The sequence below is a fragment of the Salvelinus fontinalis genome, chromosome 7 (genome assembly GCF_029448725.1).
Source record: "Salvelinus fontinalis isolate EN_2023a chromosome 7, ASM2944872v1, whole genome shotgun sequence".
Taxonomy (NCBI): domain Eukaryota; kingdom Metazoa; phylum Chordata; class Actinopteri; order Salmoniformes; family Salmonidae; genus Salvelinus; species Salvelinus fontinalis.
Window position 1 is genome coordinate 62,015,342 of NC_074671.1, and position 19,517 is coordinate 62,034,858.

Genomic DNA, 19,517 nt, shown 5'->3' on the forward strand with positions numbered 1-19,517 from the left:
TTAAATTATGCATAAATTCAAGACATTTGTAGAGTTTTAGAATACATTTTATTCTAAATAAAAATACTTAAGTCACAGAAAAAGAATATAAAAGCATTACTCATCTGACTAAACTATCAATAAGTGAAAAATACAAACAAATGCTAATTATTTGTGTATGATACATAGCTACTTCTCTCTGCAATAGCAGAATAGCAGGTCACTGCTGCATTATTGTATTACACATACGTATTGTAATATCAGTACACCCCCATACTTTTCCTGGGCTCTGTTTCTCTACATTCAATTCATCTACAGCACATTTATGGTAGCCAGTATAGTCCACTCAGCAATCATCATCGTTTTCCAGGGACTCATGGGATCAATAAAAAAATACAAATGACATGGTATAAAATGGTGGTATAAAATGGTGGTATAAAATGGTGGTATAAAATGACGGTATAAAATAAACTACATAGAGTAACATAACATGCAGAAACAACAAACCCTCTTCATCATTTATGGATGACAAAGAAGAATGACTGGTCCCCTGTCATCCCCTGGGGTTTCCCCAAAACTACTTTAGTCTCGTTAGGAGTGTGGATGAACCAGCCCTGGCAGTAGGCGGACTCAAACCGGCGCTGTTTGCTCATTTCAGCCTTCATGTAGAAGACAAACGCCTGGATCTCCTCATCATCCTTCCTGATGCTTTTCAGTCTGTGTTGGTCACAAGCCTGAAAGGACGTGTACATGTTAAAGCTATCATTATTATTATTATTATTATTCAACAATTCCTTTTAGTCCTTGTGCATATCTACCTAAATCTGCTTTTAAAGCCTGTACAGTATAGGTAACACTATTCACTACTCAAATTCAACATGAACATGGATTAACAATAACATGGAATAACAATAACATAACATGGAATAACATTACATGGGAATAACATTAACATCAGGGAATAACAACATGGAATAACATTACATGGGAATAACAAAAACATCAGGGAATAACATTAACAACAGGGAATAACAACATGGGAATAACATTAACACCAGGGAATAACATTAACAACAGGGAATAACATTAACAACAGGGAATAACAACATGGGAATAACATTAACAACAGGGAATAACAACATGGGAATAACAAAAACATCAGGGAATAACATTAACAACAGGGAATAACAACATGGGAATAACATTAACACCAGGGAATAACATTAACGCCAGGGAATAACATTAACACCAGGGAATAACATTAACAACAGGGAATAACATTAACAACAGGGAATAACAACATGGGAATAACATTAACAACAGGGAATAACATTAACACCAGGGAATAACATTAACAACAGGGAATAACATTAACAACAGGTAATAACATTAACAACAGGGAATAACATTAACAACAGGGAATAACATTAACACCAGGGAATAACATTAACAACAGGGAATAACATTAACAACAGGGAATAACATTAACAACAGGGAATAACATTAACAACAGGGAATAACATTAACAACAGGGAATAACAACACGGGAATAACATTAACAACAGGGAATAACATTAACAACAGGGAATAACAACATGGGAATAACATTAACAACAGGGAATAACATTAACAACAGGGAATAACATTAACACCAGGGAATAACATTAACACCAGGGAATAACATTAACAACAGGGAATAACATTAACACCAGGGAATAACATTAACACCAGGGAATAACATTAACAACAGGGAATAACATTAACACCAGGGAATAACAATAACAACAGGGAATAACATTAACACCAGGGAATAACAACATGGGAATAACATTAACAACAGGGAATAACATTAACAACAGGGAATAACATTAACAACATGGAATAACATTAACACCAGGGAATAACATTAACAACAGGGAATAACAACATGGGAATAACATTAACAACAGGGAATACCATTAACAGGGAATAACATTAACAGGGAATAACATTAACAACAGGGAATAACATTAACAGGGAATAACATTAACAACAGGGAATAACATTAACAACAGGGAATACCATTAACAACAGGGAATAACAACATGGGAATAACATTAACAACAGGGAATAACATTAACAACAGGGAATAACATTAACACCAGGGAATAACATTAACACCAGGGAATAACATTAACAACAGGGAATAACATTAACAACAGGTAATAACATTAACAACAGGGAATAACATTAACAACAGGGAATAACATTAACAACAGGGAATAACAACATGGGAATAACATTAACAACAGGGAATAACATTAACAACAGGGAATAACATTAACACCAGGGAATAACATTAACAACAGGGAATAACATTAACAACAGGGAATAACATTAACACCAGGGAATAACATTAACAACAGGGAATAACATTAACAACAGGGAATAACAACACGGGAATAACATTAACAACAGGGAATAACATTAACACCAGGGAATAACATTAACAACAGGGAATAACAACATGGGAATAACATTAACAACAGGGAATAACATTAACAACAGGGAATAACATTAACACCAGGGAATAACATTAACACCAGGGAATAACATTAACACCAGGGAATAACATTAACACCAGGGAATAACATTAACAACAGGGAATAACATTAACACCAGGGAATAACAATAACAACAGGGAATAACATTAACAACAGGGAATAACATTAACAGGGAATAACATTAACAGGGAATAACATTAACAACAGGGAATAACATTAACAGGGAATAACATTAACAACAGGGAATAACATTAACAACAGGGAATACCATTAACAACAGGGAATAACAACATGGGAATAACATTAACAACAGGGAATAACATTAACAACAGGGAATAACATTAGTCCTTGGTCTCATTTCCTTTACTGACTGCGATTAAGTTATTTGAAAAATATGCAATTAGTGGTGAACTAAAAATACATATAGTAGCAATTATATTGAACACATCTTAAATTCTTAAATATTTAAGTGTCATGTTCTGACCATAGTTCTTGTGTGTTTTGCTTGTTTTAGTGTTGGTCAGGACGTGAGCTGGGTGGGCATTCTATGTTGTGTGTCTAGTTTGTCTGTTTCTATGTTTGGCCTAATATGGTTCTCAATCAGAGGCAGATGTTTTGTGTTGTCTCTGATTGGGAATCATATATAGGAGGCTTGTTTTGTGTTGGGATTTTGTGGGTGTTTTTTTCCTGTCTCTGTGTTTTCTCTGCACCAGATAGGGCTGTTTCGGTTTGCCACGTTTGTTATTTTGTTATTTGTAAGTGTTCACAGTTTCGTCTTGTTTATTAAAAACATTTTGAAAACGAGCGACGCTGCGTCTTGGTCCGATCCCTGCTACACCTCAGACGAAGAGGAGGAAGGCTGCCGTTACATTAGTCTATTGATGTCTATTGATGCACATCTGTGTGTCAATCTAGTGAACGCAATAAAAAAAATCCCCATCAAAATCCATCAGTTTAAGCGAGAGATATTTGCATGAGTCTCAATCCACCACATCCTCCGATGTCGCCCTTCCTCATCTGCGGAGGAAGGTGGCCGAGCTCCAGCTGTGTTTATCAGACCATGAGACATCCCGAAAATCAGTTCTCTCACGAAAAACGTCTGTTTTTCGTGAGAGAGTCTGAGAGTCCACACAAGAGTCTGAGAATCGTCTGAAGGTAACCCATACAAATGAATGGAAGTATAGAAGTAGTTTTGTGCCAACAAAAATAAGGGGTTAAATATGTGTCTAAAAAAACTTAAATATTTCCTAAGCGTTCTTACATCTCGTAGATATAGGACCGATCACTTCAAAACAACGATGGTATAAAATGATGGTATATATATAAAACTAGAGAAACTAGAGTAACATAACATGCAGAAACAACAAACCCTCTTTTTATCATTTATGGATGACAAAGAAGAATGACTGGTCCCCTGTCAACCCCTGGGGTTTCCCCAAAACTACTTTAGTCTCGTTATCATCCTTCCTGATGCTTTTCAGTCCGTTTGTCACAAGACTGAAAGGATATGTACAGGTTAAAGCTTTCAAAAACATTCCTTATGATGTATTTTTTGACTGTCTTTGAATTTTTGTTTTTACCATTTCTGAATGTTATTCAATGTGTTTCTTTAAGCTATAATAGTAAAGTCCAAATTCAATATTTGATCAAATATACCTAAAGTCCTAAAATTCAAAATCAAATAGCTAAAATGATCCATGGTGTGACCCTCTTAAAACAATTCCATGTTAGTTTAGTAGATCCTGGATTAAATGTTGTGTTATTAAGGTAAACCCAGGAATGATCCTGGATAAAGTAAGGTACATCTGGGTGAGAACTCAAGGTAATAAATGTCAGAGTATGTATTTAAACATTTTTACTATGTATTTTGGGTGCTAGACCCATAGTAAATATCCCTTTATTATACTTTTTAGAAATTATTTTATGACCTGAACCTAAATATATGCAAATTATGTGAATACCAAATGCAAATACACCCAAAGCGCTCACCAACAATATAGTGCCATCTGTATGTCTCATTGAACTGAAATAGTGAAAATACACCTGAAGATCTCGCCAAACTTGTAAAATATATATTTTTTAAATCTGTTAAAAAAACATGGGAGCCTGTAATTGTAAAGAACAGGCTGTTGAGACTGAAGACAAATGGTCTCCGGACAACCAAGTAGCTCAGAGTTGTAGGACTTCTCTCAAGATGAGTAAATGGAGTATTTTCCTAAATCACAAGTTGACGGACACCATCTGGCCCAAGCGTGGTTCCCTGGACCGAGCAAGAATAAAACGCTGCCACAAAAAGTCATTTGAAATGAAACACGGTCGGGACCGTGACCAATGCCTCATGACATTAACATTATTTTACAGTTTGGCTCATTTGAAAACACCAGACTTCGGTGGTTGAATCTCACAAACATAACATCCAAAAACTAGATGAGGCACTAGAGTCACAAAGATCTCAAATTCAAGACCTCATCCAACGGGCCATATGCCTACCCCGACAGAACACGCTCCCCACTCCGTAGCAGGGGAAAACTAACCAGGTGCTGACATGGCTGCGAAAGCAGCAGCGGCCATGGTTCCTCCTCCCCTCACGGGACTCGCCCATGGTTCCTCCTCCCCTCACGGGACTCGCCCATGGTTCCTCCTCCCCTCACGGGACTCACCCATGGTTCCTCCTCCCCTCACGGGACTCACCCATGGTTCCTCCTCCCCTCACGGGACTCAACCATGGTTCCTCCTCCCCTCACGGGACTCAACCATGGTTCCTCCTCCCCTCATGGGACTCACCCATGGTTCCTCCTCCCCTCACGGGACTCACCTATGGTTCCTCCTCCCCTCACGGGACTCACCCATGGTGACTGTACATACTTATACTGATGCTGTTAATATGCAAAACAATGCCGATACCGTTGAAGTGGTGTTTGACGTCTTCAGGCTGAAAACCCGATGGCGACGGTGTCTGGCGCCACCCAGACGGCCGTACGGTGGCGCCACTCAGACGGCCGTACGGTGGCGCCACCCAGACGGCCGTACGGTGGCGCCACCCAGACGGCCGTACGGTGGCGCCACCCAGACGGCCGTACGGTGGCGCCACCCAGACGGCCGTACGGTGGCGCCACCCAGGCGGCCGTACGGTGGCGCCACCCATACTCCTTCCCTATCTTGTTCACATATAGTATCATGGAACGAGGCATGTGTCCAAGGAGAGATGTTAGGAATGTGTAGGAAAGAATGGTATTGTCCCGAATTTGGCCCAATTTGCAAAAACAAATGGTTAAAAACGGCCAGATCTGAAACAATATGAAAGAAACCAGTCCAGTTACTGGGAACCAGATCACTACCATGGGAACCAGATCACTACCATGGGAACCAGATCACTACCATGGAAACCAGATCACTACCATGGGAACCAGATCACGACTATGGGAACCAGATCACTACCATGGGAACCAGATCACTACCATGGGAACCAGATCACTACCATGGGAACCAGATCACTACCATGGGAACCAGATCACTACCATGGAAACCAGATCACTACCATGGGAACCAGATCACGACCATGGGAACCAGATCACTACCATGGGAACCAGATCACTACCATGGGAACCAGATCACTACCATGGGAACCAGATCACTACCATGGGAACTAGATCACTACAATGGGAACCAGATCACTACCATGGGAACCAGATCACTACCATGGGAACCAGATCCCTACCATGGGAACCAGATCCCTACCATGGGAACCAGATCACTACCATGGGAACCAGATCCCTACCATGGGAACCCTTTGGAAAGCTTCAAATCAATGTCATCTATTTACCACCAAGTAAAGGGTAAAAATATTGTTTGTTTGTATTAGATACGTTCTCCACGTGGGTTGAAGTCGCCCCCACTAGGAAGAATGATGCTCCCACTGAAGCTAAAACCCTGTTGAGAGACTATATTCCCAGATGGGGAGTGCCTGAGCACCTGGAAAGCGACCAGGGCCCAGAATTTATGACTGATAAACAGATGAACTGTCTCCTGTGAGTTTGATGTGTGATTGATAACCAAACAGAGAACTCGTCTTTCTCCTGTGAGTTTGATGTGTGATTGATAACCAAACAGATGACTGACTCGTATTTCTCCTGTGAGTTTGATGTGTGATTGATAACCAAACAGACGACCCGTCTTTCTCCTGTGAGTTTGATGTGTGATTGATAACCAAACAGAGAACTCGTCTTTCTCCTGTGAGTTTGATGTGTGATTGATAACCAAACAGAGAACTCGTCTTTCTCCTGTGAGTTTGATGTGTGATTGATAACCAAACAGACGACTCGTCTTTCTCCTGTGAGTTTGATGTGTGATTGATAACCAAACAGAGAACTCGTCTTTCTCCTGTGAGTTTGATGTGTGATTGATAACCAAACAGAGAACTCGTCTTTCTCCTGTGAGTTTGATGTGTGATTGATAACCAAACAGACGACTCGTCTTTCTCCTGTGAGTTTGATGTATGTGATAAAGAGTAGAGTTACACTCTTGTCAGAATGGAAAGGCACTCCTTTACCATTTGCTGATCGGGGGGGGGGGGGGGTGACTGCCAACTTGACCTTTGAGCCTAAGTGTTCCCGCCTCATCAATCAGACGGAGACCGCTCAGGGTCTGTGGGATGATAGTGCCACATGGTAACACTGACTTTGGGAGGGACAGATGTGGTAAAAACGTGGTATGCTAAAACTGTTAACACCCCTATCCTCTTCAGTTGTGACGCTGCATGTGATCGTGCTCTGTTACCACGTATGACACGGACAATTATAAAACTGGGTGGTTCCAGCCCTGAATGCTGATGGGGGGGGGGGGGGGTTGGTATATGGCCAATATACCACGGCTAAAGGCTGTTCTTAGCACGACGATTCGCGGAGTGCCTGGATAGTCATTAGCCGTGGTATATTGTCTATCTCCAACAAACCCTGAGGTGCCTTATTTTTATTATAAACTGGTTACTAAAGTAATTTTGTAATTTTAAACCTTTTGTCAAACCCGTGGTATACGGTTTGATATACCACGGCGGTCAACCAACCAGCATTCCGCGATGCGTCGTGCCTAAGAACAGCCCTTAGCCGTGGTATATTGGCCATATACCACACCTCCTTGTACCTTACTGCTTAATTATACCACCCCCTTTATCCAGAATCATCCCTGGCTAGCCTGGGGCGGTAACTTCTCAGATGATTGTAGTCACTGGAGGACGGCCCGTTTTAATGAAATGTCTTCCTCGAATAGGAATCTCACTAACCATTTGACAGTGATTGGTCCACACAGTCTAGATAAGGATGTGGTGGCGTGAAACTAAACGCAGGCCCCCACTTCCCCTTCTCACTGCTGGTCGAGAGCAAGACCGCCTTTATTCACTCACTCTTACATAATAATGATCCCACGAGTGACAAAGGTCTCTAGGAAGACTACTTGTCCTGCGACACGTGCTCCATCTCCATTCGGTTCAATTCCCATGTCGTTAGTGACCAGGGTAGGCTTTGTAACTGTCATTGTAAATAAGAATGTGTTCTTAACTGACTTGCCTTGTTAAATAAAGGTTAAAAAAAACATGTATTTAAAAAAAAACACATGGTTTCAGGTGTTTGATGCGGTTCTGTTCGCTCCAGCCATTGTTGTGAGCCGTTCTCCCCTCAGCAGCCTCCACTGTCTGTGGTAGAAGTTCCTATTGGAGACGGACTCCCGTGGAAGTGGTCACAGGGGAGGGCAATGCAAGTTGAGGGCTTGCCTCTAATCACTCCTGTACCTTTCAGCAACGCTACTCATGACCAGATTCTATACCACACTGTCTAACATCTACTGTTCTATTTCAAACCACCAGCTGTTTCCCATGAAGGAACTAATCTCAGCTGCATCCTGGACATGGGAGAGCCCCTCAGCTGGTAACGAACACAGACATGTAAAGTACCTATTGATTACTGTGTTGAAGTTATCTTTTCCCAACGACGCCACATTTTTTATTTAACCTTTATTTAACTAGGCAAGTCAGTTAAGAACAAATTCTTATTTTCAATGACGGCCTAGGAACAGTGGGTTAACTGCCTTGTTCAGGGGCAGAACGACAGATATTTACCTTGTGTGCTCAGGGATCCGATCTAGCAACCTTTAGGTTACTGGCCCAACGCTCTAACCACTAGGCTACCTGCCGCTCCGTTGTTCCCTAGAACACCTGAACATACCCAGTCACTAACAGCAATATATCTGTATATTTCCACTATCCTTGAAGAACTCGCTGAGTTGCACGAATTGACTGAGTCTGCCGTGCCCATACCACCCAGTTGAAGGCTATCTCCATGATCCATTCCTCTGTAAATGTCAAGGTGAAAGCTGCAATTGGTTCCTTTAGCAGTGAAAGGGTGATTGGTGAACAGACTGTGACCTCTGGTAAACAACAATACTGTATGTGGGACACAATCTGGTCCTGGAATGACTCACTGCTGGTGAATGCCTGTAAACTGACTGTAGTTGTGCGCCGTACCTTTCATATGGGTTTTGACCCGATGTCTGTGCTGCCTAGTGCCTGGCAGTTCAGAGGGCAGGTGTGATGATGTCACTACTGATTGTGAAAATGCTGGTAAAAGTGACCCTTTAACGATGTAGGGAGTGACGTCTCGGTCCCTTGTACCACTACAATAAGGAGCCAGAGGACTATAGTTCGCCTGAAACACCATAATGTCTATTAGAGGGCTTTGAACCACCTGACCCCAATGTCTATTAGAGGGCCTTGAACCACCTATCCCCAAAATATATATTAGAGGGCCTTGAACCACCTGACCCCAATATATATATTAGAGGGCCTTGAACCACCTAACCCCAATATCTATTAGAGGGCCTTGAACCACCTAACCCCAATATATATATTAGAGGGCCTTGAACCACCTAACCCCAATATATATTAGAGGGCCTTGAACCACCTAACCCCAATATCTATTAGAGGGCCTTGAACCACCTAACCCCAATATCTATTAGAGGGCCTTGAACCGCCTTGAATCACCTAAACCCAATATCTATTAGAGGGCCTTGAACCAACTAACCCCAATATCTATTAGAGGGCCTTGAACCACCTAACCCCAATATCTATTAGAGGGCCTTGAACCACCTAACCCCAATATCTATTAGAGGGCCTTGAACCACCTAACCCCAATATCTATTAGAGGGCCTTGAACCACCTAACCCCAATATCTATTAGAGGGCCTTGAATTAACTAACCCCAATATCTATTAGAGGGCCTTGAACCACCTAACCCCAATGTATATATTAGAGGGCCTTGAACCAACTAACCCCAATATCTATTAGAGGGCCTTGAACCACCTAACCCCAATGTATATATTAGAGGGCCTTGAACCAACTAACCCCAATATCTATTAGAGGGCCTTGAACCACCTAACCCCAATATCTATTAGAGGGCCTTGAACCAACTAACCCCAATATCTATTAGAGGGCCTTGAACCACCTAACCCCAATGTATATATTAGAGGGCCTTGAACCACCTAACCCCAATATCTATTAGAGGGCCATGAACCACCTGACCCCAATATCTATTAGAGGGCCTTGAACCACCTAACCCCAATATCTATTAGAGGGCCATGAACCACCTAACCCCAATGTCTATTAGAGGGCCTTGAACCACCTATCCCCAATATCTATTAGAGGGCCATGAACCACCTAACCCCAATGTCTATTAGAGGGCCTTGAACCACCTAACCCCAATATCTATTAGAGGGCCTTGAACCACCTAACCCCAATATCTATTAGAGGGCCATGAACCACCTAACCCCAATGTCTATTAGAGGGCCTTGAACCACCTATCCCCGATGTCTATGAGGGCCTTGAACCACCTAACCCCAATATCTATTAGAGGGCCTTGAACCACCTAACCCCAATATCTATTAGAGGGCCTTGAACCACCTGACCCCAATGTCTATTAGAGGGCCTTGAACCACTTGACCCCAATGTCTATTAGAGGGCCTTGAACCACCTAAACCCCAATATCTATTAGAGGGTCTTGAACCACCAACCCCAATGTCTATTAGAGGGCCTTGAACCACCTAACCCCAATGTCTATTAGAGGGCCTTGAACCACCTAACCCTAATGTCTATTAGAGGGCCTTGAACCACCTAACCCCAATATCTATTAGAGGGCCTTGAACCACCTAACCCCAATGTCTATTAGAGGGCCTTGAACCACCTAACCCCAATGTCTATTAGAGGGCCTTGAACCACCTAACCCCAATATCTATTAGAGGGTCTTGAACCACCTAACCCCAATGTCTATTAGAGGGCCTTGAACCACCTAACCCCAATATCTATTAGAGGGCCTTGAACCACCTAACCCCAATGTCTATTAGAGGGCCTTGAACCACCTAACCCCAATGTCTATTAGAGGGCCTTAAACCACCTAACCCCAATATCTATTAGAGGGTCTTGAACCACCTAACCCCAATGTCTATGAGGGCCTTGAACCACCTAACCCCAATATCTATTAGAGGGCCTTGAACCACCTAACCCCAATGTCTATTAGAGGGCCTTGAACCACCTAACCCCAATGTCTATTAGAGGGCCTTGAACCACCTATCCCCAATATCTATTAGAGGGCCATGAACCACCTAACCCCAATGTCTATTAGAGGGCCTTGAACCACCTAACCCCAATATCTATTAGAGGGTCTTGAACCACCTAACCCCAATGTCTATGAGGGCCTTGAACCACCTAACCCCAATGTCTTTTAGAGGGCCTTGAACCACATAACCCCGCTTTTGACACCTTGTAGAGTTCATGCCCCGACAGATTGAGGCTGTTCTGAGGACAAAAGGGGGGTCTGGGGGTGCAACTCAGTATTAGAAAGGTGTTCCTAATGTTCGGTATAGTCAGTGTATGCTCATCTGTGACCTTGTGAGGAGTTATTTGTGTATCTGTAGAAATATCCTCTCTTTAGGGAAGTACTATTGTACTGTTTTGGCGCAGACGCTCTCTCCTTGATGCGCTGCAATAAATATAATAAGAGAACCCAACTTGATACTCTCATTTTGTAGTTTCGTTTGTCAGGACCTTGCTAACATTAGTCTTAGCAGCAGAAAGCAGAAGGGTATGTGCTCACCTCAACACAGAGAGAGACTCTCTCTCCGTCCTTAACACACTTGAGGAAACAGTTAGAGCTGGTGAAGTTGAGGACCACAGGGACCCCCCGAAACTCTCCGTCCACACAGTCAGACTTGTAGTGATAGATGGTGATCTTCTCTGGAATAAATCAATCCAAAAACAAATCAATAATCAGTTATTACCATAGTAACAAAAAACATTGGGATAAAGTTAGCGTTCGCAGTCTGTAGTCTAGACAGTTTAGACTGTCCATCATCAAGTTAATATTTGTACACTAATTGCCATTGCAACGTTTAATAAACACAGTTGTATATTTTTTATCACGATAAAAGAATAAGAAAATCGACGGCATAATACAAAAACACATTATTCTATAACAAACCTGGAGTTGCTGACAAACTAGGAATACTCCACATCTTACGTGTAAGTTTACGCCGAAGGTACATGTGGTATAAATAGTTTTCAATAAAGATGTTGTCCAACTGTTGTACTTTTTCCAAGTTGCCCATTCCTCGTGACACTGAACACAAAAAGAGAGAAACAAACAGACAAAATGGTCATCAGAAAATACAATGAAGAAGATGAGGAAACATACCTCAACAAGCTCTTCGTTTGGATGATGTCATTGTTTGGGACCCATGGCAGAGCATTGGTGAAGCTACACAAGTGAAATAATCCCATGGTGCTAAGAGTGGAGGAGATGTGGAACGGATCCAGTCTAGTTTATAGCTATATAGAGATGTGGAAAGAATCCAGTCTAGTTTATAACTATATAGAGATGTGGAAAGAATCCAGTCTAGTTTATTACTATATAGAGATGTGGAAAGGATCCAGTCTAGTTTATTACTATGTGGAGGAGATGTGGAAAGGATCCAGTCTAGTTTATTACTATGTGGAGGAGATGTGGAAAGGATCCAGTCTAGTTTATTACTATGTGGAGGAGATGTGGAAAGGATCCAGTCTAGTTTATTACTATGTGGAGGAGATGTGGAAAGGATCCAGTCTAGTTTATAACTATATAGAGATGTGGAAAGGATCCAGTCTAGTTCATAACTATATAGAGATGTGGAAAGGATCCAGTCTAGTTTATCACTATGTGGAGGAGATGTGGAAAGATCCAGTCTAGTTTATTACTGTGTGGAGGAGATGCGGAAAGGATCCAGTCTAGTTTATCACTATGTGGAGGAGATGTGGAAAGATCCAGTCTAGTTTATTACTATGTGGAGGAGATGTGGAAAGATCCAGTCTAGTTTATTACTATGTGGAGGAGATGTGGAAAGATCCAGTCTAGTTTATTACTATGTGGAGGAGATGTGGAAAGAATCCAGTCTAGTTTATTACTATGTGGAGGAGATGTGGAAAGGATCCAGTCTAGTTTATAACTATATAGAGATGTGGAAGGAATCCAGTCTAGTTTATTACTATGTGGCGGAGATGTGGAAAGGATCCAGTCTAGTTTATAACTATATAGAGATGTGGAAAGGATCCAGTCTAGTTTATAACAATATAGAGATGTGGAAAGGATCCAGTCTAGTTTATAACAATGTGGAGGAGATGTGGAAAGGATCCAGTCTAGTTTATTACTATATTGAGATGTGGAAAGAATCCAGTCTAGTTTATTACTATGTGGAGGAGATGTGGAAAGGATCCAGTCTAGTTTATAACTATATAGAGATGTGGAAAGGATCCAGTCTAGTTTATAACAATGTGGAGGAGATGTGGAAAGGATCCAGTCTAGTTTATTACTATGTAGAGGAGATGTGGAAAGAATCCAGTCTAGTTTATAACTATATAGAGATGTGGAAAGGATACAGTCTAGTTTATTACTATGTGGAGGAAATATGGAAATTATAAAGTCTAGTTTATAACTATGTAAATAAGATGTGGAAAGGATCCAGTCTAGTTTATTACTGTGTAAAGGATCCAGTCTAGTTTATTACTGTGTAAAGGATCCAGTCTAGTTTATAACTATGTATAGGAGATGTGGAAAGGATCCAGTCTAGTTTATTACTGTGTAAAGGATCCAGTCTAGTTTATTACTATGAGGAGGAGATGTGGAAAGGATCCAGTCTAGTTTATTACTATGAGGAGGAGATGTGGAAATGATAAAAGTCAGGTTTATTAATATGTGGACATGGTGATTGTGATATGGTATTCATGACCAGGGTTTCACTTCTCTGTCGGAATGGCCATGAGAGATAGTGATGGTAATGAGGGAAGTGTATTTTACATTACACAAATGAACCTGTATTTACGTGATGAAATGGTTAATTCACAGTAATAAATGTGAAAGTAAAATATGATAGATTTTATAAGCGCCACTAGTCACGATTTGGAACCAGTTAGAGTTAAATTGTAATTATACAATAATAAAATATAAAAAATGTAAATATGATTGTTTCTACAAGCACCGCTATTGCCCACGATTTGGAACCAGGTCGAGTTGAGTAAGTAGTATCAGAAAGTATCTGTTGTCACCATACAATGTGGTGTTAAATGCCAGGCAAAAACCAGATAGAAGAGCAGAATAAAATGCTACAGCAGCACTGGCAGTACTGATACCATTAATAAAAGGAATAGCCTACTTACCAACCAGACGTGTTCTTTAGAAGTAAGGACCAGAACATGCCCAGGGTAGACCCTTGTTAAACGAAAATGAAGGCTGGCCTGCTGTGTTCTAGCTTGTGGTTATATGCTGCCACACCCCAGTGCTCATGTCTCGTGTCTGCCTGGGTACAAAACCATCCCACTATCTATTGAACACAATCTTCTCCTGTCTTTCCTGTCCCCTCTACTCACTGTCCTATCAATTAAAAGATAGTCAAAAAATACAAGTGGGCTGGGAACTGCCCCCACTGCTTAAAAATACATAATATTATTAAATCTTACGCAAGGTGACTTTGCTGGACTCTGCGACCATGACAACCTCGTTGAAGTTACAATCCGACTTGCCACAGTTGTGACAAGAGCTCCCGTCACCGCAGCCACGCCCCCTCACCACGGAGATTCTGGTGTTCGTCATGGCAACCAGGAACAGATCGTCAACCTCACCATCAGCCTTGTTGTCATCCTCTTCTGTGAGGTCTTCCCTGGGGCGATAGGAGTCACTTTATTCAGGGACGATACATGACCTTATACATTTTTATGTAGATTCGTGTAAGGCCAGTGGTCCATTAAAACAGCGTTTCTCAAACTCGGTCCTGGGGCCCACCTGGGTGAACGCTTTGGTTTTTACCCTAGCACTACAAAGCTGATTCAAATCATCAAAGCTTAATGATGAGTTGGTTATTTGAATCAGCTGTGTAGTGCTAAGGCAAAAACTAAATGTGCACGTGTTTGGGAAACATTAAAATACATTATACACTAAATTTAATATGGGTGTCAACACACGTTCCAGGAATATACAGTGAGCTGTGAGGTTAAATTGCAGACTGTCAGCTTTAATACAGCTAATGTATTATTTACTATTAATTTCTAATTGGGCACAAAATTATCTAAAACAACCAAAACAAACAGCAAATGCATCCAACAAATTTGTAAAGTCACAAGCTTCATGTAAATCATAACGTGCTAGGAATATGGGACCAAATCCTTAAATATGTATTAAAGTAGTAAAAAGTTAAGTAAATTTGTCCCAATACTTTGGTCCCTTAAAATGTGGGGACTATGTACAAAAACAGTTCATGGATGATTGATTGATTGATTCAGCCCACCTCTCCAGGTCATCCAGGTCGTCCTCTCGTCTCATCTCCAGGCTGAAGCTGAGCATGGTGGTCTCCTTGGAGACCGGGTGGAGAGCCCTGGCCTCAGCCCCCTCTGGGCATCTCTCTGGTGGAGGAGCCCTGCTGGCTTGGTGGACAGTCTAGAGAGATGGGAAGAGAACAGACAAGACTGAATAACAACACTGATGACCTTCCTCTTTCTACCTGGAGAGGTGAAGAAAACTGTACCATAAACAATGGCATCATCGCTGTCAATTTAAGGGGCTTTATTAGCATGGGAAACATATGTTTACATTGCCAAAGCAAGTGAAATTGTCACGTTCCTGACCTGTTTTCTGTTGTTTTGTATGTGTGTGATGGTCAGGGCGTGAGTTTTGGGTGGGCAGTCTATGTTTTCTGTTTCTATGTTGGTTTTGGGTTGCCTGGTACGGCTCTTAATTAGAGGAAGGTGTTTTGCGTTTTCCTCTAATTGAGAGTCATATTAAGGTAGGGTGTTCTCACTGTTTGTTTGTGGGTGATTGTCTTCCGTGTCAGTGTATGTGCGCACCATACGGGACTGTTTCATTGTCGTTAGGTATTTGTAGTCTGTTCCTGTTCGTGCGTTCTTCACGTTGTATGTAAGTTCGTGTCCAGGTCTGTTTACTTCGTTTTGTTGTTTTGTAAAGTATCAAGTGTTCTTCGTGTGTTTAGTTTTGTCTTGTTTATTAAAATTCATTATGTATTCACAACCCGCTGCATTTTGGGTCTTTCGATCCTTCTCTCCTCTCCTCGTTTGAGGAGGAGGATTACGCCACCCGTTACAGAAATAGATAAAACAAAATTAAAATAAACAATTTAAAAAATGAACAGTAAACTTTACTCACAAAAGTTCCAAAAGGATAAAGACATTACAAAAGTCATATGTCTATATACAGTGTTATAATGACGTGCAAATAGTTAAAACTTCTTGACACTAGGGGGGCGCCATTTCGACTTTGTAAAAATTCGTTCCCAAATTAAACTGCCTCGTACTCAATTCTTTCTCGTACAATATGCATATTATTATTACTATTGGATAGAAAACACTCTCTAGTTTCTAAAACCGTTTGAATTATTTCTCTGAGTGAAACAGAACTCATTCTGCAGCAAATTTCCTGTCAGGGAGTGAGATTTCAGAAATCTAGGTCCCTGTTCTGAGGTCAGTTTATAAGTCCCCATGTAAGCCATCGGGCTACATGCACTGCATACGCCTTCCTCGAGATGTCAGTAAGCGGGGAGAATTTGAATGGAGTGGATTGCGCAATCTGGGCCACTATAAATGATCATGGAACGGAAGTACCATTCTTTTCAACGGGACATCTGGCGCAAGAGGACATCACAATGGCGTCCTGCAAACGCTTTCGTTTTAGCAGTTCTATATCTCCGGTCATGTTTTTATTCGTTATAGGTGTTAAAGACATCATAAGGTAGTTAATTTAAACTGACTTATAGCAGTTTATATCAGTTTATTGCGATTTTCCTGGATTTCTTTGTGACGCGCTTTCACTAGTTGGGCACCTCTCCAGTGGGTGGTTATCGTTAGCTGCTTTTTCCACATGAGAAGAGGACATCTTCCTTTTTTTTTTTTTTTTTTTTTTTTTATCCCATTTTCTCCCCAGTTTTCGTGGTATCCAATCGCTAGTAATTACTATCTTGTCTCATCGCTACAACTCTCGTACGGGCTCGGGAGAGACGAAGGTCGAAAGCCATGCGTCCTCCGAAGCACAACCCAACCAAGCCGCACTGCTTCTTAACAGAGCGCGCCTCCAACCCGGAAGCCAGCCGCACCAATGTGTCGGAGGAAACACCGTGTACCTGGCCCCCTTGGTTAGCGCGCACTGCGCCCGGCCCGCCACATGAGTCGCTGGAGCGAGATGAGACAAGGATATCCCTACCGGCCAAACCCTCCCTAACCCGGACGACGCTATGCCAATTGTGCGTCGCCCCACGGACCTCCCGGTCGCGGCCGGCTGCGACAGAGCCTGGGCGCGAACCCAGAGACTCTGGTGGCGCAGTTAGCACTGCGATGCCCTAGACCACTGCGCCACCCGGGAGGCCCTGAAGAGGACACCTTTCAACCAAAAGACGATAGTTCTGGAGAAAGGACACCTTGCCCAAGATTCTGATGGAAGCTCGGCAAATAGTAAGCAATCTTTTTGTTGTTAATTCGTATTTATGTTGACAAATGTCAAATAATAATTTCGCCATGAATTTCGGTGCGGTCTCGCTTTAGCGCACGCTGTATGCTGAAGTAACGTTAATTTAAAAAATGTAACACAGCGATTGCATTAAGAACTAATTTGTCTTTCATTTGCTGTCCAACTTGTATTTTTTAGTCAAGTTTATGAATAGTTTTCGATTAGAATAGGTGCCTCTCCAAGATGGCGCAGGACAGATTGCTTGAAGTTTTGGCCACTAATCACATTGTATAACCACGATTTGTGCCGCTAAATATGCACATTTTCGAACAAACTCTATATGCATTGTGTAATATGATGTTATAGGACTGTCATCTGAAGAATTCTGAGAAGGTTAGTGAAAAAAATAATATATTTTGGTGGTTTATACGTTATCGCTATTTTTTGCTTGAATCAATGCTGTTGTGATGTTTGCTATTGTGGTAAGCTAATATAACGCTATATTGTGTTTTCGCTGTAAAACACTTAGAAAATCTGAAATATTGGCTGGATTCACAAGATCTGTGTCTTTCATTTGCTGTACGCTGTGTATTTTTAAGAAATGTTTTATGATGAGTAATTAGGTAATACACAATGGTCTCTGTAGTTATTCTAGTCGCTTTGGTGAGAGTTGTGATGGTGGCTGCAATGGTAAACTATGATTTATACCTGAAATATGCACATTTTTCTAACAAAACATATGCTATACAATAAATATGTTATCAGACTGTCATCTGATGAAGTTGTTTCTTGGTTAGTGACTATTTATATCTTTATTTGGTCGAAATTGTGATAGCTACCTATGCAGGAAAAAAATGGTGGACAAAAAAAGTTGTGTCTTTTGCTATCGTGGTTAGCTAATAGATTTACATATTGTGTCTTCCCTGTAAAACATTTTAAAAATCAGAAATGATGGCTGGATTCACAAGATGTGTATCTTTCATTTGGTGTCTTGGACTTGTGATTTCATGAACATTTTATTATATGATATATGATATATGATATGATATATGATATATGATATCCCTGTGGCTTTAGGCTAGGCTATGCTAGTCAGCTTTTTTGATGGGGGGGATCCCGGATCCGGGTTTGTGAGGCGTTAGAGGTTATTAAAGTACAAAATGGAAAATCAATCAGCATAAATATGGGTTGTATTTACAATGGTGTTTGTTCTTCACTGGTTGCCCTTTTCTTGTGGCAACAGGTCACAAATCTTGCTGCTGTGATGGCACACTGTGGTATTTCACCCAGTAGATATGGGAGTTTATCAAAATTGGATTCGTTTTCGAAATCTTTGTGGTTCTGTGTAATCTGAGGGAAATGTGTGTCTCTAACATGATCATACATTTGGCAGGAGGTTAGGAAGTGCAGCTCAGTTTCCACCTCATTTTGTGGGCAGTGTGCACACAGCCTGTCTTCTCTTGAGAGCCAGGTCTGTCTACAGCGGCCTTTCTCAATAGCAAGGCTATGCTCACTGAGTCTGTACATAGTCAAAGCTTTCCTTAAGTTTGGGTCAGTCACAGTGGTCAGGTATTCTGCCACTGTGTACTCTCTGTTTAGGGCCAAATAGCATTCTAGTTTGCTCTGTTTTTTTGTAAATTCTTTCCAATGTATCAAGTAATTATCTTTTTGTTTTCTCATGATTTGGTTGGGTCTAACTGTGTTGCTGTCCTGGGTCTCTGTGGGGTGTGTTTCTGTTTGTGAACAGAGCCCCAGGACCAGCTTGCTTAGGGGACTCTTCTCCAGGTTCATCTCTCTGTAGGTGATTGATTTGTTTCCTTGTAACTGCTCTTTTCTGGATTTTGATTATTAGCGGTATCAGCCAAATTCTGCTCTGCATGCATTATATGGTGATAGGTTTGCAGAATTAAGCATGCAGAGTCTGAATTTTCTGTTTGTCACATTTTGTGAATTCTTGGTTGGTGAGCGGGTAATGTGTTCTA

General features: G+C 41.4%; 1 protein-coding gene across 3 annotated transcripts in view; it reads right to left on the bottom strand.

Annotated features, from left to right (window-relative positions):
* Positions 1–25: 25 nt before the first annotated feature.
* Positions 26–19,517, bottom strand: part of LOC129859966 (uncharacterized) — a 56,813-nt gene continuing 37,321 nt past the window's right edge. For 2 of the 3 annotated variants that reach the window (XM_055930247.1, XM_055930248.1), the window contains 5 exons: positions 15,371–15,519; positions 14,547–14,746; positions 12,040–12,177; positions 11,656–11,795; positions 26–713 (listed from right to left, as the gene is read on the bottom strand). In XM_055930247.1, coding sequence (XP_055786222.1) covers positions 495–713; positions 11,656–11,795; positions 12,040–12,177; positions 14,547–14,746; positions 15,371–15,519 — 846 coding nt within the window. In that variant the 3' untranslated portion in view covers positions 26–494. The remainder of the gene's footprint in view (positions 714–11,655; positions 11,796–12,039; positions 12,178–14,546; positions 14,747–15,370; positions 15,520–19,517) is intronic. The other variant, XM_055930249.1, reaches the window with a different exon arrangement.